General features: G+C 42.5%; 1 protein-coding gene across 3 annotated transcripts in view; it reads left to right on the forward strand.

Moving 5' to 3' along the window:
* Nucleotides 1–25,408, forward strand: part of LOC309563759 (72 kDa type IV collagenase-like) — a 47,157-nt gene extending 21,749 nt beyond the window's left edge. Inside the window, exons 5-8 of one of the 3 annotated variants that reach the window (XM_082268358.1) lie at nucleotides 5,583–5,693; nucleotides 12,109–12,162; nucleotides 18,596–18,687; nucleotides 25,249–25,408. In XM_082268358.1, the coding sequence (XP_082124484.1) occupies nucleotides 5,583–5,693; nucleotides 12,109–12,162; nucleotides 18,596–18,681 (251 nt within the window). In that variant the 3' untranslated portion in view covers nucleotides 18,682–18,687; nucleotides 25,249–25,408. Of the gene's footprint in view, nucleotides 1–5,582; nucleotides 5,694–12,108; nucleotides 12,163–18,595; nucleotides 18,770–25,248 lie in introns of those variants that run through there. The other 2 variants (XM_082268357.1, XM_082268359.1) reach the window with 2 other exon arrangements.
* The last annotated feature ends 242 nt before the right edge of the window (nucleotides 25,409–25,650 follow it).

Here is a 25,650-nt window from a genome sequence, read left to right on the forward strand (position 1 = left end):
CAGCACCCCAAAAAGCCCTTCTAAGGGCTGGTATTTGTGTAATTTTTTATATATATATATATATATATATATATATATATATATATATATATATATATCTAGTGTCCCCAAAAGCCCTTTTAAGGGCTGGTAATTGAGTTTTTTCTTTTATATATATATATATATATCTATTGTACACTGCAGTTGCCTGCCCGCTGTGTGTGAGAGGCCACAGACCCACCACAGACTGTACTGTGTGCACACCACACTCATTTCGGGTGGCACAGGCACAGTACCTTGCATTTTAAAAAATATTTTTTTTTTCCTCTGTCATAATTGCAGTGAGTGCTGTGTCAGGTCCACAGAGTGCACTGTACCCACTGCAGTGCACTGCCCACCACTGATATATATACGGTGGCACAGCATCTTGTTGCAAATTGAAAAAAATATATATATTTTTTATTATTGCAGTTGCCTGGGCTGCCAGTGACTGTCAGGTCCACAGAGTGTACTGTGCCCACTGTAGTGCCACTGCGTGCCCACCCACCACTGATATATATACGGTGGCACAGCAGCTTGCAAAGTAAAAATATATATATTTTTTTTATAATTGCAGTTGCCTGGGTGCCAGTGACTGTCAGGTCCACAGAGTGTACTGTGCCCACTGCAGTGCCACTGCCCACCCACCACTGATATATACGGTGGCAGGCATGACTTTTTTGGATTAGTGTCTGGGGGGGTCTAAAAAGCGTACCTGTGAAGTTTCAGCTCTGTAGCATGTCCAGAACCAGAAAAAAAGATCATATAGGTGTAAAAGGGGTTCCCACCATCCCTGCTCTACTGAAAAATGATCTTTTTTTCTGGTTCTGGACATGCTACAGAGCTGAAACTTCACAGGTACACTTTTTAGACCCCCTAGACACTAAATCACACAAAAAAGTTCTTAAAAAATGTAATTTTTGATAGAGAGCCAATTATTGGAAAAATTTAAAAAAAAAAACTTAAAAAAAAAAAATTCTTTGGATTTATTGTCTGGGGCGTCTAAAAAGTGTACCTATGAAGTTTCAGCTCTGTAGCATGTCCAGAACCAGAAAAAAAATAGAATTAGGGTTAGGGCTAGGGTTAGGGTCAGGGCTAAGGTTAGGGTTATTTTTAGTGCTTAGGGTTAGAGGGTTAGAGTTAGAGGGGTAGGGCTACTAACTATAACCCTAAGTATCTCACCGTAACCCTAACCCTAGCCCCTAACACTAAACCTAACCCTAACCCTCTAACCATAACCCTAACCCTCTAACCTTAACCCTAACCCTCTAAGCCTAGCTATAAAAATAACCCTAACCCTAAACCTAACCCTAACCCTAACCCTAACCCTAGCCCTAAGCCTAGCCCTAGCCCTAACCCTAATTCGTATTTTTTCCTGGTTCCGGACATGCTACAGAGCTGAAACTTCACAGGTACACTTTTTAGACCCCCCAGATGCTAAATCCAAAGAATTTTTTTTTTTTTTTTTTTTAAATTTTTCCAATAATTGGCTCTAACAAAAAATTACAATTTTTAAGAACTTTTTTTGTGTGATTCAGTGTCTGGGGGTCTAAAAAGTGTACCTGTGAAGTTTCAGCTCTGTAGCATGTCCAGAACCAGAAAAAATATTAGAATTAAGGTTAGGGTTAGGGCTAGGGTTAGGGTTATTTTTAGTGCTTAGGGTTAGACGGTTAGGGTTAGAGGCGTAGGGGTAGGGTTACTAACTCTAACCCTAAGTATCTCACCGTAACCCTAACCCTAGCCCCTAACACTAAACCTAACCCTAACCCTAACCCTTAAAGCCCAGTTCCCATTTTGGTCGGTTGTGGTCTGTTTGCGGTTGTTTGCGGTGCGTTAAACGGGGAGTTTGGTCTGTCACTGTGAAGCGGGCGTAACCCTTACACTACCTGATCGATACAACATCATACCTGATCTTATACACACACTGGATGTTTTAAAGCACGTTATTCCAAACAATTTAGGAATGTTAGGTGATTTATGCCCTTTATGGAATAAAACCCGACTCTGCGTCAACTACGTAATTTTCCATGGGAGTTTTGCCATGGATCCCCCTCCGGCATGCCACAGTCCAGGTGTTTGTCCCCTTGAAACAACTTTTCCATTACTATTGTGGCCAGAAAGAGTCCCTGTGGGTTTTAAAATTCGCCTATTAAAGTCTATGGCGGTTCGCAATGTTCGCCGGTTCGCGAACATTCGCCAATGTTCGCGTTCGCGAACGGCAAATTTTTTTTTTTTTTTCACAATATTAAACTTTATTTAGAAAATTAAAAAGGCATACATAGTGTAACAGAGTAAAGTGCTTTAAACATAAAGCAAATAATTTTTTCAGTAACCAATAATAATAGACATTAGTCATCCGCACATTACAAAATATACATTCTAATAGAAGATACATTCAGTTTTCAAATGTCAGATAGAAAAGGTAACAACTGTCTTAATTCAAATCACTTTTCAATTTCAAAATCTTGAACAAATAGACAATACAATTGTCATGTAGTGAGGTTACCGTTTTCCTAGGAACAATAAAGATGGACTTCCAAAGAAGGTCCATCTAAAGGTATTTGGAAGGATAGTTAAAGTTGAAAAAGAAGAAAGTTAGGAAAGTTAGAAAGTTAGGAGAGGAAATAGGGTACGGTAATTGGGAAAAAAGGGTGGTAATAAAAGGGGGAGGTACGAAGGGGGGATTCCTGAATAGCACGAAATATCTTGGGGCTCCGTTCTCGACTCTATAATCCATTGTCTCTAAGATCAGTATATTCCTTTGAAACTGTAAAAACCCGCCAGGGGGACCATTGTTTGTGAAATAAGTCGTTTCGTTCGTTCGCGACATCACTACTTACAGGATGTCTCCAACTTACAAGCTGACCTCAATGCACTGTTTAATTGGGCAACTGAAGTTTAATATTGATAAATATAAAATTATGCACTTGGAGGCTAAGAATATGCATGTATCATACATACTAGGAGGAGAACAACTGGGGGGGTCAATGGTGGAGAAGGATCTGGGTATTCTGGTAGATCATACCAATGCCAAGCTGCCGTTTCTAAAGCTTTTTTTATTGTATTAAAAGAGGTATGTACTCCAGAGAGAGATATCATTTTACCCCTATACAAATCATTAGTAAGACCTCATCTGGAATATGCAGTTCAGTTTTGGGCACCAATTCACAAAAGGATATCAGAGAACTGGAGAAAGTGCAGAGAAGGGCAACCAAACTGATGAGACATGGTGGCGCTCAGCTATGAGGAAAGATAAGCTGAACTGAAGTTATTCTGTCTTGAGAAGAGGAGATATGATCATCATGTAGTGTATAAATACATAAGTGGTCCATATAGTGAACTTGGTGTTGAGTTATTCACTTTCAGGTCGTTACAGGGGACAAAGAGCACTCTTTACATCTGGAGGAAAAGAGATTTAACCTCCACATACAGAAAGGCTTCTTCACAGTAACAGCTGTGAAAATGTAGAATAGATCTCTCAAGAGCTAGTTCTTACCGGCTCAGTAGATTGTTTTAAAAGAGCTGAGTACTTTCCTAAATTACCATATATAACTGGATACTAACATTTAAAAGAAGGAACACCAGGGAAAGTTGATCCATGTAATACCTTATTACCTCCTAGAGCAGTCGTTCTCAACTCCTGTCCTCAGGACCCACTAACAGGCTAGATTTGCAAGATAACTGAAATACATCACAGGTGAAATTGTTTGCTGCTCAGTGATTGCAGTACTCTAGTCTGCTTCTCCCCAAGGTAATAATTAAAATCTGGCCTGTTAGTGGGTCCTGAGGACTGGAGTTGAGAACCACTGTCCTAGGGGATCAGGTTGGAACTCTTTTTTCTCCATGGGAGCAAATTGGATCTTGCTTTTTTTTTTTTTTGCATTCTTCTGGATCAACTGTGGGTATAGAATTGTATATATGGATGTTCTCAATAATTTTTTTTTTCTCTGTAGGTTAAATTTGATGGACTAGTGTCTTGTAACTATGTAACTATGACTCCTTCAGGAACTAGTACTAGCCAGCTCAGCAGATTGTTTTAAAAAAGAAAATTCCTAAATGCACAAAATATTATTGGATATTAATATTTATAGGTAATAACACCAGCAATAATTGATTCAGGGAATATCAGATTTCCTCCTGGGAGATCAGGAAGGATTTTTCCCCCCCACTGGAGCAAATTGGACTATGCTTTAGGCCCCTTTTACATGGGGCGGATTCCTGATCATACCTGATCTTTCCATCAAGGGGACATGCAATTTATTTTCTGTTCTGACACCTATTAAATTGAGAGTGAGGAGTAATCTCCCAATTAAGCCACACACAACAATTAAAGGTTGACAGAAGGTCTAATCCATCCACTCTATAAAAAACTAAAAAAAGCACGACTGCTCTCTTTCATATTTGTGTACATGTCAGCTTGAGCTACTGCCCTCTGTAAACAGGCTTTATTTTTTTTTTTCAAAAAGCAGCCAGGGAAATCCTTGAAAACCTGTGAAAAGGATTAGTGATCGACCGATTATCGGCAAAGCCAATATATCGAGGGCCGATATGCACTTTTCCCGATATATCGGAATCGGCCATCAAGGTGACCGATATTGCCGATATTTCAGAAAGTGCTTGTACCGGAGTGATGCCTGCAGCTAGAGGCATCACCCCGGTACCGGCGTCCATAGCCGACGGTCGGCTGTCTTGTAATGACAACCGATGCGGCTGAAAGGCCGGCTTTCCGTGGCTCGCCTGGGTCTCCCGTCCCACCCGGAGACCCGAGCAACCAGCCTGCGCGGCTGCCGAAGACCCAATCAAAGCCGCATTCGACTCTGATTGGGTCTCCATGTAAAAACTCGGAAGTGATGTCATGACATCACTTCCGGGTACTCGAAGCCAGATTTAAAAAAAATGACAGCATTCAAAACAGCCAAACTTGGCGTTTTGAATGCTTTTAAGTGCAGATGAGGGGTTTGGGGTCTTTTAGACCCCCCAGATCCCTCCACAAGAGTACCTGTCAAGTTATAAAAAATAAAAAATATTTTTCTTTTAAATGCACGAAAATATCAGCCAATATTGAGCAATACCGATATGCATTGACCAAAATATCGGTATCGGCAACGAAAAACCGATATCGGTCGATCACTAAAAAGGATCCAACATCCCCACCTGCTGGCTGCATACAGATTACAAACAACATGCGCTATTTCATACTTACCTAATTTGAAAATATCAGCCAATATCGGCCGATACCGATATGCATTGACCAAAATATCGGTATCGGCAACGAAAAACCGATATCGGTCGATCACTAAAAAGGATCCAACATCCCCACCTGCTGGCTGCATACAGAATAAAAACAACATGCGTTATTTCATACTTACCTCATTTGAAAAAAAAAAAGAAACTGTTTGCAAAAATGGTATTTTTAGTTTTGTCCATAATAGATAAATAAAATATATACATAACCCCTAACCATTCACTTTATTATGTATAAGCTGGTTAACAGAAATGACTGCTAGAGATTGATATGCCTATATACTATCCTGTACTGACCTCTTTGCCCCTGTCATTTGCAGTTGCTGTAGTTCCTGGAACTTCCAAACTTTGGCTGGTCTTGCCTCTGTGCTTTGGGGCCGTCATCCTGTTAGTCTGCATCACCGGATGCTGCATGAAAGTGCAGTGGAGAGGTGAGTTAACACAGAACGGTTGGGAACACAATTGTGGTAAATAAACTGGGTGTCCCATTGCTTTAGGAACATACGGATTTAGTTGCCATTTTATACTTCATTCAGACATTGGTCAAGAAGCATGTCCCTATTGAGATCATTTCAGGTTCAGAAAACTTGGCTTTCAAATTACACACTTAAACATGTCTCTCTGGTCTCTCTCTTCTTTTCAAACTTTCCTGATTGCCATGAGTCGTTTGTTCAAACAAGGGCCTTGTATTTGTATTGGGATGGTGGCTCAAATCACCCTATCCCAATTGTAATTGTCAGCTGTGAGCAGTGTAGATGCTTTCTCATAAAAGGATCTGTGTATGTGGAAAAAGATGATGACCTTTTTGTGCATCAAAGAAGAAGTTTGGGGTTTAAAAGCAACAAACATACAGTACATACCTCCATGCTGCAGCATTGGTCTGTCCCCTGCCAGCTTTAAGCCTGAGAACTGATTGATCAATTTATTGCTGATTCTGCTGATGACTATCAGTCTTTGCTCTCTGCTAGAGATGGGCCAAATGACCTGCTGTTTGGTTCGCAGCAGAACTTTAGAACATCGTAAACCCTTTGAAGTCTTTGGGACTCAAACTGGAAAAATCAAAAGTGCCCATTTTAAAGGCTTATATGGAAGTATTTGGGCATACAACGGTTATGGGGGTCTGGGTAGTGCCCTGGGGGGCATGTATCAATGAAAAAAAAGTTTTTAAAAAACATAATTTTTAAATAAGCACTGATTTACTGATGCTTAAAGTGAAATTATCAAAATGAGAAATACCAAAAAAAAAAAAAAGAATAATTCCTTTAAATACAGTGCCTGGGTTGTCCCCTTAGTCTGCCTGTAATGTGGCACATCTGTACAGTGTATAGAGTCTGCTGAAGCAATAATGACATTTATAAAGCCAAACAAATTACATATTCCATTCAAGCTTTCTTTATTTTATAAACAACCACTTGGGAAGCCAGTCTGTGTGATGAGAATACAATTTAGAGCACTCGGAACAAGATTAGAGATTTTTTGGCTAAATGCTGGTATTTCTTTTGCAGACTATGGATAGAAGTAACAGGTGCGAAAAAATTGGTCTTTGAGTGTCGGTGATGCCTTCGCATCGTAACCCTATAGAGGTACTCTTGATGAAAGCAAGAATTTGCCTTGCTGTCAAAAATTGCAAAGATATGCACCTGTCAAACAGGTGCAGAAATTTTGGTCTTTGGGTATTGGTGGTGCCTTTACACCTATACAGTTACTCTTGATGAAAGCAAGAATTGGCCTTGCTGTCAAAAATTGCAATGATATGCACTTGTCAAACAGAGGCAAAAAAATTGGTCCTTGGGTGTTAATTGTGCCCATGAAACCTACACCAAAAAAAATTCTTCCTGATGAAATCAACACCCACAAAGCTAGGAAGCCTAGACACTTCCAGAGATTCAAGATTCAGAAATCATCGACATCGGCATCAAGGGCCTTAATACCTTCTGCTATACCAGGACTGATTCATTTTGATAAATGTCAGCCAGGCCACGGATAGAAACGCTCTCTTATCTGTTACAAAACCTCCGGCAGCACTGAATGCTTGTTCAGAAAGCATGCTGGATGCAGGGAAGTCCAGCAGCTCTATTGCATATTCCATACTGGGCATGTTATGGCCAGTGGTCTATTCTCATGACCCAATAACCCAGTGGATCGTCAACTGGAAAGCTCTCAATATCTGTTTTGGTCCATAGATAATCTCCCACCATATGATAAAGACGATGCCGCCGATAACTAAAACATTTTTGAAAGGCATCACTGTGGCACCCCCTCCCTCCACGGCTCCTCTCTTCACCAACAGAATCCTCAAAACTACTTTTTCCACTAGACTGTAACCTACCAAAGTCGGGAAAGGCATTACATAAACTTCTCTTTAAGGTGTCCTCAAGAGATTTCATCTTCTGCTCCCTCTGTGGGGACGGGAAGTGTTCAGAGACTTTCCCCTTTTAACAGTGGTCAAGGAGGGTTGCCAACCAATAGGTATCCTTCTTGATGCGAATGAGGGAGCCCAAACACCGCAAGTTTGTGGAGGCATGAGAAGCAGACTCCTCAGGGTCACTAAATATTACAGCATCTGTAATTGCCTCCTGCCAGCCACGTACTATTCCTAAGGGTTCTGGGGATAGAAAACCATCTGTTAAGGGTTGACGTATGTCTTGCTCTACTTCAATGCCTCCAAAGCTGCCAGAATCCTCCTCCTCCCTCTTCTTTTGTGTGTTCTGTGGTGTATGAAGAATGGTGTCCACATTAAGCAGGCCTTGAGAGGAAAGGAAGTCTTCCTCTTCCTACCGGTGCTCTGCCGCAATTGCCCTGTCGTTAATGCCTTTCAGAGTCTGCTCCAGCAGGAAAACAGGGATTGTGTAACCGATGCATGCATTGTCACGACTCACCATCCTTGTGGCCTCCTTAAATGGTGACAGTACAGTGCATGCATCCTTTATCAGCAGCCATTGGCGTGGGGATAAAAAACTGAGCCGGCCTGAGCCTGTTGTTGTGCCATACTCACACAGGTACTCGTTGACGGTCCTTTACTGCATGTGCAGCTGCTGCAGCATTGCCAAAATCGAGTTCCACCTAGTGTGCATGTCACAAATCAGGCGTTTTACAGACTCTTCTGGTCTTCTTCAGAAGATCTTCCAACCCTGGTTACCTATTTAAAAAATGCTGCCCCACCAAATTGAGGACATGTGCCAGGCATGGCACATGTGTCAACTTTCTGTCTAAGGGCAGAAAGGAGGTTTGTGCCATTATCGCACACCACCATTCCTGGCTCCAGCTGGCATGGCAAGAACCACCTCTGGGCCTGCTGCTGCAGAGCTGCGAGAATCTCAGCTCCGGTGTGGCTCTTGTCCACTAGACAGGCCATCTGAAGCACTGCATGGCACCTTTCAGCCTGACTTATTGAATAGCCCCTTGAACGCTTAGGGGGTACTTGTGGTTCATAGGAAAATTTAGCAAAGGAGGGCTGGGAGAAGGAGGAGGAGAAGGAGGAGTGAGTGGAGCTGACAAATCTCACATCATCACCACTAGCTGTATGGAGATGTGTCGACAGAGCCCTGTCCTGCATCCTTCCGAGTTGCAGAGTTACCCAGTGTGCTGTGAACAAATTTTATCATCCCTGACCATGCTTGCTGGACCACGTGTGAGCCACAACATTGCTTTCCAGGTGATGGTAGAGAGCTGGAATAGCCTTACGTGAAAAGAAATAGCAACTGGGAAACTGCCATTGTGGTACAGCACATTCTGCAAACTCACGGATGAGGGCAGAATCCACCAGGCGGAAAGGCAGGAGGTGTAAAGCCAGCAGCTTTGAAAAGCTTGAATTTAGACGCTGGGCATTTGGGTGGCAGTGATTGTATTTTTTTTCGCTGCAGCAGATGGGTCACTAGTCTCTGCTTGGGTCACAGAGGATGAGGAGGATGATGATGGTTTAGTAAGCCAGTCCACCACCTCCTCTGCATGCTGTGGCTGGATGGCAACGGCAACATCACTAAACAGGAAATTTGTGCTGTGGAAATGGTGCCCTGCCTGAGGACAGACCACGTCCACCTTTGCCTGTGGACACATACCCTGTTAGCCCCCTGACAGTGCCATGGGAATGTCTGCCTCTCTTGTTGACCTCCCAGACACTATGGGGGGGGGGGGAGGGGGGGACTTTTTAACAAAATGTAATAAAGATGTAAAAATATGTACGTGGATGCACTTTAATCAATAGAAAGTCATGTTTGGTGCACTTTAACTTGAATACTCACTACACAGACATACTCCACTGACACACCTCAATATACTTTAGTAAAACTGCACCGACGCACTGCAATATATTTTGGTAAACGTGTGGTAACGCACCCAAATATACTGCATTAAACATACAGTAACGCGCTGATATATACTGCATTAAATGTGCAGTAACGCACTGATATGTACTGCGTTAAACATGCAGTAGTGCACTGGTATATACTGCGTTAAACGTGCAGTAACACACTCAAATTTACTGCGTTAAACGTGCAGTAACGCACTGATATATACTGCATTAAAGTGCAGTAATGCACTCAAATATACTGCGCTAAACGTGCAGTAATGCACTGATCTATACTGCGTTAAACGTACAGTAACGCACTGATATATACTGTGTTAAACGTGCAGTAACACACGGATTTATACTGTGTTAAATGTGCAGTAATGCACTGCAGTAATGCACTGATATATACTGCAGCAAATGCGCAGTAACACACTGATATATACTGCATTAAATATACAGTAACACACTCAAATATACTGCGTTAAATGTACAGTAATGCACTGATATATGCTGCGGTAAATGTACAGCAATGCACTGATATACACTGCGGTAAACGTACAGCAACACACTGCAGTAATGCACTGCTATATAATGCGTTAAATGTGCAGTAATGCACTGATATATACTGTGTTAAACATACAGTAACACACTCAAATATACTGCGTTAAACGTACAGTAATGCACTGATATATGCTGCGGTAAATGTACAGCAACACACTGATATATACTGCGTTAAAAGTGCACTAACGCACTGATATATACTGCATTAAACGTGCAGCAATGCACTAATGTATGCTGCATTAAACGTAAAGTAACGCACTGATATATACTGAATTAAACGTGCAGTAACGCACTCAAATATAGTGCGCTAAACATACAGTAATGCACTGATATATACTGCATTAAACATACAGCAATGCACTGATGTATACTTCAGTAAATGTGATGTAACGCACTGATTAATGAGGAGAATATTTTTATAGTGTGGGGCGGGACTAAGAGCAATGTGCCATGATTGGATAGAGTCATCTTTACTTCCTTCAATCATGGCTCTGACAGTGCTTTGTGCCCTGGTTGGGCAAAGCTTTCATCATTGCTTCAGCCAATCAGGGCTTCCAATGCACTGTTCGGTGGTGCAGTGCATTGTCGTCATTTGGCAGGCCGAACAAACAGTTAAACACCCCGATAATTCGGGTGTTCGTCGAACCCTACTCTCTACCCCTCTAGCTTTGGCCCTACATCTTCTAAAGTAAACTTTTAAACTAAACACCAGTTTGGGCGCAGAGGAAAGAGAACTACCCCACCTCCCCAAATGTGGCCAGTTTTGCAAAAAAAAAATTTTTACATAATGTGATCAGGTTGTCAGATCAATTCCAATGACACAAATTTACCATCCCATCCCTGAGTACTGCTTAAATGTCCCAATTCCTTTTTTTTTTTTTTATCAATTACAATTTTTTTATATCATTTTTTTTTTATCAATTACAATTTTTTATATAATTTTTTATTTTTTTTTGGAAGCACAAAGATACATGCACTGTTTGCATACCAAATATTTTACATGCACAGAACACTGAATAAACAGTTCAATAGACATTATCAAAACAAATGAAGAAGCACCAACAATAATAGAAGTTAAGGACCATTAATGCTGGCCATGTAGAAAAGGTAGTCCCGACGAAGTTAGCAGTGTGACAGCATTCAAATAACAAGAGAAGACTCAAAACTATACCAGCATTGGAGACAGCATTGAAGTGCAAGGTACAGTATCTCACAAATGAAAAAGAAAAGAGAAGGAATGGAAAAAGTGGGGAAAAGACAGATTGCCGCAGAATCTCAAAAACTAGCGACCAGACTAGGGACCTAGTGACCAGACTTAGGATATGCTTAAAGGAAATTAGTTTATGGCAGAGGTGCCAAAATTTCCAAATTTGATTACGAGCCTCTAACTTATCACAAATTCTAGCTGTCAATTTTTCCATTAATTCCACATCTATGATTCTGGCATTTAAAGCCGCTGAGGATGGAGGAGTGGGCTTTTTCCAGTTGAGTGCTTTAAGGCATCTCGCAGCTGTGAGCACATCATGGCCTGGCAGCTTTTTTTGGGGGTTTGGCAAGGTTCAGAGGACAGACCCAACAGGAAAAATGTTGAGGTAAATATAATAGGTACCTTGAAGTGCAAAGCCTTTTATTGATTTTATCATTGCTACTGATGGTAAAATCTTTCTCTCAGATGTAGCTTATGTCCGTATGGTTCTTTGGGATAAAAACCTAATTTGTCATATATGACAAAAGTTTACCACTGATTTACACAAGGGCAGATCTTTACTTTCATTAAGTTTTTTTATCTCTTTTTATATACACCTGAAAATAGTATTTGCTTTGCAGCTGACTCTTGGCATGGAGTGGTTTACCAAAGCAAGTTATATAATATTTAATTGATGGTAAATGATTTTTGTAAGAGATCAAGGCTTTTTGTAAGTTGGGCTTGAGGGATCTCTGGGTTCAGTTACATCTCTGTTGCTAATGCCAGACACTTCCCATTTCTCTTATTGTAGGTATTCAGAGCGGACTCTGGTGGTCTTCAAGAAGACAAGTTGTGCTTGACAATGGTATGTGGCATTGTGTTGATGTGGTGGGTTTCCTGTGCAAAAGGTTAAGGGTCAGAGGCCACACTAAGCTCAAAGCCTAATTCAAGCCAAACATATCTTTGTTTTGAATTGAGTCGGTAGGGGTTATCAATTAAACATTAGAGGAACATTTGTTTAAAAAAAAAAAAAAAAATCAAAAGTGAGTCGCTACAAACACTTACCAGCACATGGAGTCCAGTACTCTACTCCCCGCAATCTGTTCTTCACCAGGCATCTGCTCTCTGGTCCTGCCATCTTGGATTTGGAAGCCAGCTATGACTTTCTGACATCTTATAACTGGCTCTCCATTGTGAGGCACAGCAGTGCTGTGGGACTGATCCTGCAGCCTCCTGGGATGTGTGAGAAGCTCCAGGAGGCTACAGGCAGGGTGATGTCCCAAGTAGACATCAGTATTACCTAGGTACGAATTGAGAAAGTTGGAGTGAGTACCTGTCAAAAAAAAAAACAAGCCCGCTCCCTAAAAAAAAAAAAGGAAAACAAATAAAAAATTAAAATGTGTTGAAAAAAGAAAGTACCGTTCCAGTTCCCCCTTATACTTACCTGAGCCCGCTCCGATCCAGCCATGTGCAGGAGAGCACCGCCTCTCGCTGCTGTCTCCCTTCTCCTTGGAAAGATTGATAGCAGCTGGAGCCATTGGCTTCTGCTGTGGTCAATCAAATTCTGTGCTGAGCAAGCAGGGGATGGGACCGAGCTTCCCATTCTGTGTCAATAGATGAAGACAGGGCAGCTCAGAAGCAAGCATGCACAGGTGCCCCCATGGAAAGCAGCTTTCCATGGGGGCACTTGCCAAAGAGCTGGCATGACTTTGAGGAAGAGTGTCCTCCCTCAAAACGCGTTAGCCCTATCTATATGGACAGTATCAAGTTCTCGTATCACTATTAAGGAATATGGTCCTGAGGTCTCTGGATAGCCGAAGGCTTTCTTTGGTTCTAGGCTTATACACAGCATACTTTTGTGAGTATAATGTATGTTGTCACTTTTAACCATTTCCAATAAAAGTTTTACGGTATTGCACTAGGTTGGTGCGCCCTTCTATTGTTTTTTTATGATACATGAACTGTTTGTGAGTTTTTGGGGAGCATCCCAGTCCTACGAATATAGCATTGCTTCTTAAGTCCTAGGGTCATCTAAGTACTGGTGAACATACTAGCATTAACAAAAAGGTGGCTGCGATAGGAGAAACTGCGCATTTGTCTTGCTTTTTACGCAGAACGGGACGCAAACCCGTAATCTGTACAAATAATGTAAATTTTGTTTCTTGACTTAAACCCTGTGGCAGCATACGATTGGTTGTCTCCACCCCTGCTCCTACTTCGTAGGGCTCCACTAAAATAAATATAGGGCAGATCCAGCCCATGTTTTCTGTAACTAGCCTACTCATCAAATTTGGAGGCATCCTATCCCGCCATGGAGTTTGTTTTTTAAGGAGTTTGGGTAACTTGGGGAAGTAATGCTTAACAGCAACAGAGGTTTTCCTTGTATCTTTTATTTCATTTTCCAGTAAAGTAAGGAACTCAAACCTCTATACCAGGAATCCTCAAACTACAACCCTCCAGCTGTTGTAGATCTACACATCCCATGAGGCATTGTAAAACTCTGACATTTACAGACATGACTAGGCATGATGGGAATTGTAGTTCCTGAGTTCTGAACCGGAAGGATTTGCCCCCTTAATGACCAGGCCATTTTTTGCGATTCGGCAATGCGTTACTTTGACCAAACTTTGCGCAGTCGTGCGACTGTAAAATTGATGTCCTTTTTTCCCCAAAAATAGAGCTTTCTTTTGGTGGTATTTGATTACCCTTGCGATTTTTATTTTTTGCGCTATAAACAAAAAAGTGCGACAATTCTGGAAAAAAAATTTTTACATTCTGCTATATGACATTCCAAAAAAAAAAAAAAATTAAAAAGCAAAACTTTTCATCCTTGTAGGCCAATTTGCATTCTGCTACATATTTTTAGTACAAAAAATCGCAATAAGCGTATTTTGATTGGTTTATGCAAAAGTTATCTTGTCTACAAACTAGGGGAAGATTTATGTCATTTTTATTTATTTATTTTTTTATTTTTTTATTTATTTATAATTTAATATAATTTTTATTTATTTATTTTTTACTAGTAATGGCGGCGATCTGTGATTTTTAGCGGGGCTGCGACATTGCGGCACACAGATCGGACCCCTAACTGACATTTTTGACACTTTTGGGGGGACCAGTGACATTACTACAGTAATCAGTGCTACAAATATGCACTGTTACTGTAATAATGACACTGGCAGGAAAGGGGTTAACCTAGAGGTGATCAAAGGATTAAGTGTGAGCCTAGGGGAGTGATTTCTAACTTTGGGCGGATGGGCTTGTGAAATGATCATAGAGACCTGTGATCCTATATAGAATGATCACAGGCGCTCTGTGATCATTTCAGAGAGAACGGTCAAATGTGTTTACAACAGTTGACCATAATTCTCTCTCAGCGGGGAGTGATGCCCAGCGGCAATCGCGGCTGCCGGCCCCGTGGATTGGCATCCCCGCTGCCTAGTGGGGGGCGGAAGCGCATCGCCGGCGGCGTGTGCTCGCGCCCCAGCACCACACCCGCGACCGACATAGGGCTACATTGATTCGCGCAGGAGAGCCAGCCTGCCGCAGTAAATGTGCGGCAAGCGGTCGGGAACCTGTTTATTACTTTTACTAAACAAGAATGCTGTACATACACAGACTAGTTATAATTGTAGGAAAACAATGAAAGACATACAAAGTATTACAGGTATACAGTACAACATACAACACGTGCACACGCTACCTAACCTTCCTAGCAAATGAGCATGGACATTAGTCTGTGTACAATAGGGATACACTAAAATTACATAACTTGGGTTATAGTTTGTGATTTCCATAACAAACAGGGCTCCAGGTTCTCCTCAAGCAAGTATAGGAAATTAGTTGCTAGCATCATCCTCAAGCGAGGTTCCTTCTTTGGTCTTGTAAAGTCCGCTCTGGCACAGGCTTTCCTTATTAGTTCTTGTGTTAAAATTTCAGTCTCTTTCAGTTGATGCTTCTGGCCTTTTATTTAGAAATGTAAGGTATCTAGCCCATAAATGTGTTCTGCTGAAATGGATTGCCCCTATGCCTCCCACATTTGAGGATTGGCGCGAACAAGTTAATTCTATCCTACTTAAAGAGAAACATATTTTGAAGTACCGGGGTACTCCTCTTAAGTTTAATAAAATATGGGACCCCTGGCTACAGGCTCCTGGCCTAGCCCCATTAGCTTTAATATCTCTAGGTCTGTTACAATGCGAATTGCAGTCTGGGCAGATGCAGTGAGTGTTGATCTGTAGCCTCAGTTGGTGGTCTGAGACGTATTTCTGAGGATTATAGTATTAGGATGGTGTACAGTTTTTATTTCTTTTTCTTCGTTAAAGCGGAGTTCCGGCTTCGGAAACTTTTTTCAGATAAAAATACCCCTGGGACAGTCAGGGCTAGTGCATTTCATAATGGATAGCCTCTGAACTGTCCCAGGTTGCACTTACCTTTTAGAAGAAATACTTACCTTGAAAATGTCTTGTCCAGCGCTGCCATCTCAGGTGTGGGCAGCTGAAGCCAGAGCGTCCTCTTCGGTGTCCTCTTCCGTGTCCTCTTCGGTCCCAGAATGCCCTGCACTGGCCCCTCTCGTCACTTCCGGTGCAGGCGCGTCATCCCTGCACAGCTTCTGGGCATGCACAGAAGTTGTTTAGCAGGGAATGACGCGCCTGCACCGGAACTGACGAGCGGGGCCAATGCAGGGCATTGATTCCTGGAAGTGATGACTTTCAGCTCCCAGGAGTCAATGCAAGCAGGAAGAGATGGTGCGGGCCGCGGCCGCAGAGGGAGGAAGTGGAAGAAAGGGAGTATATTTTCTTCAATAACAAGGTAAGTAAAGAAAAAAAAAATCGGGACTATCCATTTATTTTTCAGGTGATTGTCAGCAAGTGGATGGCCCAAAGTCATTTTTGAGGCCCGAACTCCGCTTTAAGTTTGTTAGAGTACAAGGAATTTTTATCACTATAGCAATGCTTAGTCAAAGCAAGAGCATTTTGCATGGCATGTAACCCAGTAATCTCCAGATGTCTAAATGCTTTCTTTTGTTGCCAGTTTTTGCGCTGTAATTATTTTGGAATTGTTTGATAACACCAGAATTATGTGAGGATCCATATACTGGTTACTGTACTATTTTATTTGTAGTTTTTCTATTTTTTGTTTTTTCCTTTTATGTATGTTGTTTTTTGTAAAATGACAAAACCTTTAATAAAAAGTTATTTATAGAAAAAAAAAAAGTTTAGGCAGTCATTCCCTCACTCCACTTTTTGCATCAGTTTCTATGAGCAAAACATTTCCTAACTGTAACTCAGGAGTTCCCAAACTGTGGGTTGGGACCCACTGGTGGGTCGCGAGCTGCATTTAAGTGGGTCGCGCTGAGCCGGAAATCACTGAGAGAAATTGTGCTGTGCGAGCAAGCGCAAATTACAGAGAGCCAGAGCAGTCAAATCGCGATGGATTCAGGACCCCGCCCACGCAGTTTACGGAGGCTGGTCTGCAATTCCTGCGCGGAGGATACTTGCATCAGTGAGTACATTTGTGGGCTGTTATGTAGGATATGTTCATGGGATGCAGAGCCAGCTCCTGGGTTGGTAGCTAGACTGGCGGCGGGATTCTCTCAGCTATAGCGGGCAGAGACAGCAGCCTCGGTGTCATAGGAGGACCAGGCGGCCCGGTGGAGTCAGGAGTTCATGCCAGCTTCTGTGACCCCAGTAGAGGATCTGAAGAAGAAGAGTCAGGACACCAAGACCAGCATAGAGCTCCTCATCATGGAGACTCTGGGTGAGGTGTGCTGGGTCCTGGAGAGGGCAAACAGGGGCTTTACCTTCACTGTGTGGACTGCCATATAGCCTGCTGATCACTGTCCTGGGGTGGTTGATTCCTGTCCTCTGCCTGCCTTATACTGTCTATGAGGGTGCTGATTACTTACAACTCCACTTATATGCCACACCTGCCACAGGTTTTTGACCCCTCACTTAGAACATCTGGCAAGTGTATTCAATAATAAATTAACAACACTTTATTTAACATCCCCCTCCCTTTAAAATATGCATTATTATTATTTGCATTTATATAGCGCCAACAAATTCTGTAGCGCTTTACAATATTCAATTACAGGCAAGTGGGTACCGAAAAATAACTGTATTCAGAAGTGGGTCTCGGCCCAAAAAAGTTTGGGAAGCCCGGCTGTAGATGGCACTGTTGTATCGTGCATGCCATAGGTCAAATATGTTAATAGGTCAAGCTATTGTTGACTTTTATTGACGCATCCTAGGTCCAGTGTTTGACTTCTGTAAAACAATGGGAACAGCTAACAGCCTATCGACTAGGGATGCACCGATCCAATATTCGGATCGGATATCGGCCCCGATACGGGCAAAATAGCTGGATCGGGGGATCAGTAAAATTAACTGATCCACGGGCGATCCGGTTTTGCTCTTTACATAGCTTGTGAGGGAGCAGAGAACAGCTGTCAAAGAAAAAAAAAAGAGCCTCCTGCAAATGCCTTTCAACTCTCCCAGTTAAGTAAACACAATGATTACAATGTATCTTTTCGTTCCGTCTGCCGGAGGAGGAAAGTTTAACCTCTAAAAGACTAAACCCATGATATTTTAGATTTTGAATGCACAATTGTTATAAGGTATCTGCCGATACCGATCCGGAAGTATTATTTTGTTATAATACAATCACAAAACAATATTTTCTGAATCGGGATCGGCGATTTCACAAAGCAAAAGATTGGCATGGGGATCGGGACCAAAAAAGTCGGATCGGTGCATCCCTACAATCGACTGGTTTACATTTGCACTGTATACCACAATAGTATCTATTTCCCCTTTGTATTAAGAGGACAGCTAATGCAAACAAGGTGCGGTTGTACTAGCATTGTCTCCAACAGAAAAGGCTGTCATAAACATTGATCCAAAACATATAATTATTTTGCCTCTCGGGGGATCAGGAAGGAATTTTCTTCCCCTGCTGTAGCAAATTGGAAAATGCTTTGCTGGGGTTTTTCACCTTCCTCTGGATCAACTGTGGGTATAGGATTGTGTATAGGGGATTGTATGATTTTTTATTTTTTTTTTATTGGTTGAACTGGATGGACTTGTGTCCTTTATTCAACCAGACCAATTATGCAACTATGTAACCATATGTAACTATGCTCTTGAAAAAAACAAAAAAAACAAAGAAAATAAGTTCTTTAGGAGATGCAAAGTGACACCCCAAAAAATATGCTTCAGAAGGATATGGGTAGATTAATAGAAAGATTAGAGAACCTTCAAAACAGCATTCATTGTTTTTTTTTTTTTTTTTTCAAGGGACAGAGGTGGAAGATGCCAGCAGACCAGAATCCATATATGAAAATATTGAATACAAAGATGTGAAGGACACCACACCTATCTGATATGAGGTGAGGCCTGGGTTTAGTTATTCAAGATCATCAGTCTAATCTCAGATACAACGCACAACTAGCTCTTAACAAAGTAAGAAATTATCATACAAATATAGGATGTGTACATAGCCCGAAACCCCTTCTTTTCTATTTAGACGTTGCTTGAATACATGAACGCTCCTCACTGCGTAAGGTCCATTATATCAGTGTTTCTCAACCTTTTTCCAGTCGGGCCGCCCTTGAAAAGTATAATTAGTCTTGAGTCACCCCTGTCCAAGGTTCAGTTCACGTTACTGTGTGTCATGGAACATGTGCAAAATCACGCTCGTTCCTGACTCGCAGACAAAAGTTCTGCTCTTTACGGGTGCCATTAATTCCTAATGGTACCCCACATATAGCAAAACATGGGGTGCTTTTGGTGTGGCGCAGTGGTGGCTGGTCATATGGGGTGCAGGGGCGCTTAACCATGTGATTAGAGCCAGAGGCTCTCACAGGCTAAAAAAAAGGGTGGGCTCGGGGCGCAGAGCAGAGCGCCCCGAGCCCACCCAGTTGTGTGACAATAGCGAATGAAAATTCACTATTGTCACACAGATCCTCCTCCTGGCCAATCAGGAAGTGGGTTTTGAGACCCAACTCCCGATTGGCCGAAAGGAGAAGCCATGCCATTGGGCATGGACAAGGAGGGAGGAGACGCAGAAGAAGGGGGAAGAATCCAAAGCCGCGGCCGCCGCCGCCACCAGCTGCTGCATCCAGGCAGGGTTAGTGAGCGGGGGGGTCCTGCCTATCCTGTCTGTCCTCTGCTCTCCTGTTTAGCTGGGGGGGGGGGTGGAATGGTGTGGTTCGGTCGGTCTGCCTTCCCCCCTGACCCATGGAGCACCAGCCGCCACTTGTGTGGCATAGTTTAAAAAAAAAAAGGGTCAGGGACTTCTTTCCCTGCATTTCTGCGGATAGGGAAGTGAAATGAATGGGCTGCCCTACACGCAGCACGCAGCCACACAGATGTGAACCAAGGGCTTGTTCACATGTCAGGTTGGAGGGGTGGTAAAACTACATGGTTGAGCTGTTTTTAACACCCCCAACTTCTCCACCTTTAGCTGTAGAGGCAGCAGCTGGGGGTGTACACATGCCTTGGCTGCAGCTGGAGGTAAACCTAGGGTGAATGGGGCTGCATTGCAACTACCCTGCAACTGTGTGCATTGCATGGTTGCATGTAGTGATGCTGCATTTACTGGCATAAAACAGGTTTTTGAGGAGGCAAAATATTGCCTCATTACCGCCTGCCAAAGGCCTCTGAAAAGCAATCTGAGCATGGATTGCTTTTTAGAGGAGCAGCAGCTTTTTCTGCTATCACAAACAAGCCCTAAAAAAGCATTTCTGATGGTACAGGAATGGGGGTGGGGGGGTGGGTGGGTGGGGTTGGTGGTCAGGATTAAAAGTAACATACATATACATATATACATATACACACACACACTCACATACAGACACATGTATAAACACACACACCTGTACCCACATATACAGACACACATGTACACACAAATACAGACACACATGTACACACATATACAGACACACATACAGTCAATCCGGAAAGTATTCACACACAGCGCTTCACTTTTTCCACATTTTGTTATGTTACAGCTTTATTCCAAAATGGATTAAATTATTTCCTCAAAATTCTACAAACAATACCCCATAATGACAATGTGAAAGAAGTTTGTTTGAAATCTTTGCAAATTTATTAAAAATAAAAAATGAAAAGAAAATCACATGTACATAAGTATTTACAGCCTTTGCCCAATACTTTCTTGGAGCATCTGTGGCACCAATTACAGCCTCAAGTCTTTTTGAGTATGATGCTACAAGCTTGGCACACCTATTTTTGGGCAGTTTCTCCCATTCTTCTTTGCAGGACCTCTCAAGCAACATTAGGTTGGATGGGGAGCGTCGGTGCACAGCCATTTTCAGATCTCTCCAGAGATATTCAATCGGGTTTAAAGGTGGGCTGTAGCTGGAACATTCACAGAGTTGCTCTGTAGCTACTTATTTGTTATTTTGGCTGTCTGCTTAGGGTCATTGCCCTGTTAGAAGATGAACCTTCGCCCCCAGTCTGAGGTCCAGAGGGCTCTGGAGCAGGTTTTCGTCAAGACGTCTCTGTACATTGCTGCATTCATCTTTCCCTCAATCCTCACTAGTCTCCCAATTCCTGCCACTGAAAAACATCCCTACAACATGATGCCACCACCACCATGCTTCACTGTATGGATGGTATTGGCCAGGTGATGAGTGGTGCCTGGTTTCCTCCAAACATGACCATTGCCATTCAGGCCAAAAAGTTCAATTTTTGTTTAATCAGACCAGATAATTTTGTTTCTCATTGTCTGAGAGTCCTTCAGGTGCCTTTTGGCAAACTCCAGGCGGGCTGCCACATGCCTTTTACTGAGGAGTGGCTTCTGTGTGACCACTCTACCATACAGGCCTGATTGGTGGAGTACTGCAAAGATGGTTGTTCTTCTAGAACAGGGGTCTTCAAACTTTGGCCCTCCAGTTGTTCGGGAACTACAATTCCCATCATGCCTAGCCCTGTCTGTGAATGTCAGAGTTATACAATGTCTCATGGGACGTGTAGTTCTGCAACAGCTGGAGGGCCGTAGTTTGAGGATCCCTGTTTTTGAAGGTTCTCCTCTCTCCATAGAGAAATGCTAGAGCTCTGTCAGAGTGACCATTGGGTTCTTGGTCATCTCCTTGACTAAGGCCCTTCTATCCTAAACACTTAGTTTGGCAGGGCAGCCCACTCCAGCAAGAGTCCTGGTGGTTCCAAATATCTCCCATTTACGGGTGATGGAGGCCATTGTGCTCATTGGGACCTTCAATGCTGCAGAAAATTTTCTGTACCCTTCCCCAGATCTGTGCCTCCATACAATTCTGTCTCGGAGGTCTACAGACAATTCCTTGGACTTCATTGCTTGGTTTGAACTCTGAAACGCCCTGTTAACTGTGAGACCTTATATAGACAGGTGTGTGCCTTTCCAAATCATGTCCAATCAACTGAGATTACCACAGGGGGACTCCAATCAAGTTGTAGAAACATCTCAAAGATGATCAGTGGAATCAGGATGCACCTGAGCTCAATTTTGAGTGTCATGGCAGAGGCTGTGAATACTTATGTACAAGTGATTTTTCAGTTTTTTATTTTTAATAAATTTGCAGAGATTTCAAACAAACTTCTTACACGTTGTCATTATGGGGTATTTTTTTGCAGAATGTTGAGAAAAAGAATGAATGTAATATGTTTTGGAATATGGCTGTAACATAACAAAATGTGTAAAAAGTGAAGCGCTGTGAATACTTTCCAGATTCACTGTATATATATATATATATATATATATATATATATACATACACACACACACACACGTATATAGCCCTTTTAATACGTTCTAGCACAGGCATGTCCAACCTGCGGCCCAGAACCTCAGGCAATGCGGCCCACTGCCCCCTGACAATTTTTTTTTTGCTGGGGAGGAAGGAAGTCAGGTCGGGGGCATGGCCACAGCAGCTGCCAACTAACGGTAGGCAGAGGGCAGGGGGGGGGGAGTGGAGCATGTGCAGTGTTTCTGACACCATGACCACTTTAACCACCATGACCACTTCAGTGATTTAGAGAGTGTTCCTTTATTATCGCTCAGAAGAAGTAAACCTCTGTATACTGATTCCATTTCATTTGATCATCCTCTAGTTGTGTTAAATTAGTGTGGGGGGCGTGGTGCCGCAGGAAGGGTGCAGCGGCATTTTATTACTTATATACCTTAACTAGAGTATATATTTTATATGCGGCCCGAGAAAATTTCTCTAAACTCAATGTGGCTCAGAGAAGCCAAAAGGTTGGACACCCATGTTCTAGCATGTACCCTTTTCTCATTCAGTTGGGTAGGGCACTCTAGGGGGAAGCAGAGAGCACAGCACACTCCTCCTCCCTTTACTTTCACTTTTGAAGCTGACAAAGCTCCCTCGCAGTGCTGATGCACAGTTCGGCAGGGGATCCGGAGATTGGGCTCATCTGACAGCCCTTCTCTCCCATGATTCCGCGACACACCTCAGGACCTCTGGCGGCACACTGGTTGAGTAAGGCTGCTTTAGATGTTGTTACCCTGATCCCCTGGGAAGACCTGTGATTCTGAAGGCTAGTTTTTCCCAAATCAGCATTATTAACCCCCCAAAAAAACAATACCACTCAATTATTTTTCAAGCCTTTCAGAAAACACTGTTTATATGTTGATTTGGCATTGATGCCAAGTCATTATAATGATTTACTGTCAAATGTGTGATTTGAGGAACATAGCTGGTTCAGGTAGAGCCTAAGCACCGGAACTTGAAACATTAATAAAAAGGGGCCCTGTTATATATATCTCTGAGGTGCTAATCAGTGGCGGCTGGTGCTCAAAATTTTTGGGGGGGCGCAAACAGAAAAATAAATGACCAGCGTGCCCCCAATCAATGCCGAGTGCAACAGCGTGCCCCCAATCAATGCAGAGTGCCACAGCGTGCCCCCAATCAATGCAGAGCGCCATAGAATGCCCCCCAATCAATGCAGAATGCCACAGCATGCCCCCAATCAATGCAGAGTGCCACAGCGTGCCCCCCAATCAATGCAGAGTGCCACAGCATTCCCCCATCAATGCAGAGTGCCACAGCATGCCCCCATCAATGCAGAATTCCACAGCGTGCCCCCCAATCAATGCAGAGTGCCACAGCATGCCCCTAATCAATGCAGAGTGCCACAGCGTGCCCCCAATCAATGCAGAGTGCCACAGCATGCCCCCATCAATGCAGAGTGCCACAGCATGCCCCCAATCAATGCAGAGTGCCACAGCGTGCCCCCCAATCAACGCAGAGTGCCACAGCATGCCCCCAATCAATGCAGAGTGCCACAGCGTGTCCCCCAATCAATGCAGAATGCCACTGCGTGCCCCCAATCATTGCAGAGTGCCACAGCATGCCCCCATCAATGCAGAGACCAGCGTGCGTGCCCCCTTCAATGCAGTGTGGGCTTCCCCCCCCCCAAGACCAATGCACTTGCCTGGCGGTGGCGGCTTCTCCTCACTCTGTCCTCCGGTGCGTCTCCTGCAGTCCTCCCGCTCCCGCCTCCTCCTCGGGCAATGGCATGGGGTTTGCCTTGCAGCCAATCAGGAAGCACGTATCGGACGCGCTGATTGGCCAGGAGGATCGGTGTGGCAATAGCGAATTTTCATTCGCTATTGTCACACAATGGGTGGGCTTGGGATGCACAGCTCTGCGCCCCAAGCCCACCCTTTGCATCACCCTATTAGAGCCTCTGGCTCTAATCAGGTGATGTAAAAAAAAAAAAAAAACCCCATTAAGCTCCATGCGTCCGGCGCCCTGCATGCATATTAGGGGGCCGGATGCATGGATGGGGGGGCGGCGCCCCTGCGCCCCCAACACACCGGCCGCCACTGGTGCTAATACTGTATAAAGTATTATATGATCAGTCATTTTTAATGCTGCTTAATTCAACCTCATAGCCTTTTTATTATTCAGTTTTCTCCTGGGATCTTCAATTTGGTATTGTTATGGAAAATGCACTAACTAATTATAGGGTCCTCTCAAAAAGCAGCTATGTGCATTGCTGACCTAGCAATCTACCCCATTGTAAATAAATAACCCAACAGTTTTTATACCCCCCCTCTTTCCCTTCCCTTCCCTTCGCCTCTACCTTTCTTTTCTTGTGTTAACACCCATCTAGTTTATGGGTTGACACTTATACTTATGTTTTATCTATTTAAGTAGACCAAGTATTGAACTACTCTGTATCCAAGTAAAGTATATCTACAAAATGAGTGGAGAACTGGAAATTCCATTGTGAAGACATTTACTCTGATTTGTTATAATATTGTATGTATAAAATTGTATACCGTTGTATTTCAAACTAATAGTATTTCATTGGGAGGTTGTTATACTAGTGAAGAAAGTTTGTATGATGTACAGTGTATTTTAACAATTTAAAAATTAAACATGATTTTTTTTTAATATATTGTATACAAGAAGTTACAGATAACATTTTGTACCTTAAAAGTCCCCCTACTCTTATCAATTTTTGATTATCAATTATTTCAGGATATTATTGATAGACAAGCTCAACAAAAGAAAAATGTACGTATGAGTACTAGGGTTGTTATATATATTATTATAATATATATATTATTATAATATTTATACAAATTTCACATTTTAGTAGCATATTTTGATGTCTGTATATCATCTCAACTGCCCCTGAGGAAGCGGTCTCCCGCGAAACATGTCGGGCATCTATGTTTTCTAAAATTTAAGTTGACCAACTCTCCAATATTGTCTGGCCAACAAGGGTTTGTTGTTGAAACCATCCCTATTTTGTAGGAAATACTATCCTTGTTTTCATATATGCACTTGCCACTCCTGTTTTTGTCTTTCGTTTAGAGCTACTATAGTATTGTTATCTATACTCCTAGTAGTACAATACTTTTTTTAACATATATTGTTAATATTTAATAAAATGTATTCTTTTAATAATTATTTCAGGATGTTGGTAAATATTATCAGCATATGTAATCAATATACTACTTATCAATTTGATTTTCATGAGATTACAGAGTTCCACACTAGACTACTTCAACAAAACATTCTGTCATCGTGGGAAAAAAATTTTCATTTTATAGATAATCTAAATTGTCTGATACCAAAGACCAGAATTTCATGGCTTGCAAGCTAAGGAATCCAGCTCTGGAAAATCCTTTCTTCACTCTTGGAAGATTTTTTGTTGATTGAACCAGATGGACTTGTGTCTTTTTTTTAACCTGGCAAACTATATAACATGCATTCAAGCCTAATGGACTGGGAAGAGTCCTAGACACCTTGTCAGTGCTGGAGACCTGGACACTGGAGATATCCTGTAAAGGAAATTTGTACATCTTGTATATTATT

This window comes from Pelophylax lessonae (genome assembly GCF_965119305.1).
Source record: "Pelophylax lessonae genome assembly, chromosome: 9".
In the NCBI taxonomy this organism is placed as follows: domain Eukaryota; kingdom Metazoa; phylum Chordata; class Amphibia; order Anura; family Ranidae; genus Pelophylax; species Pelophylax lessonae.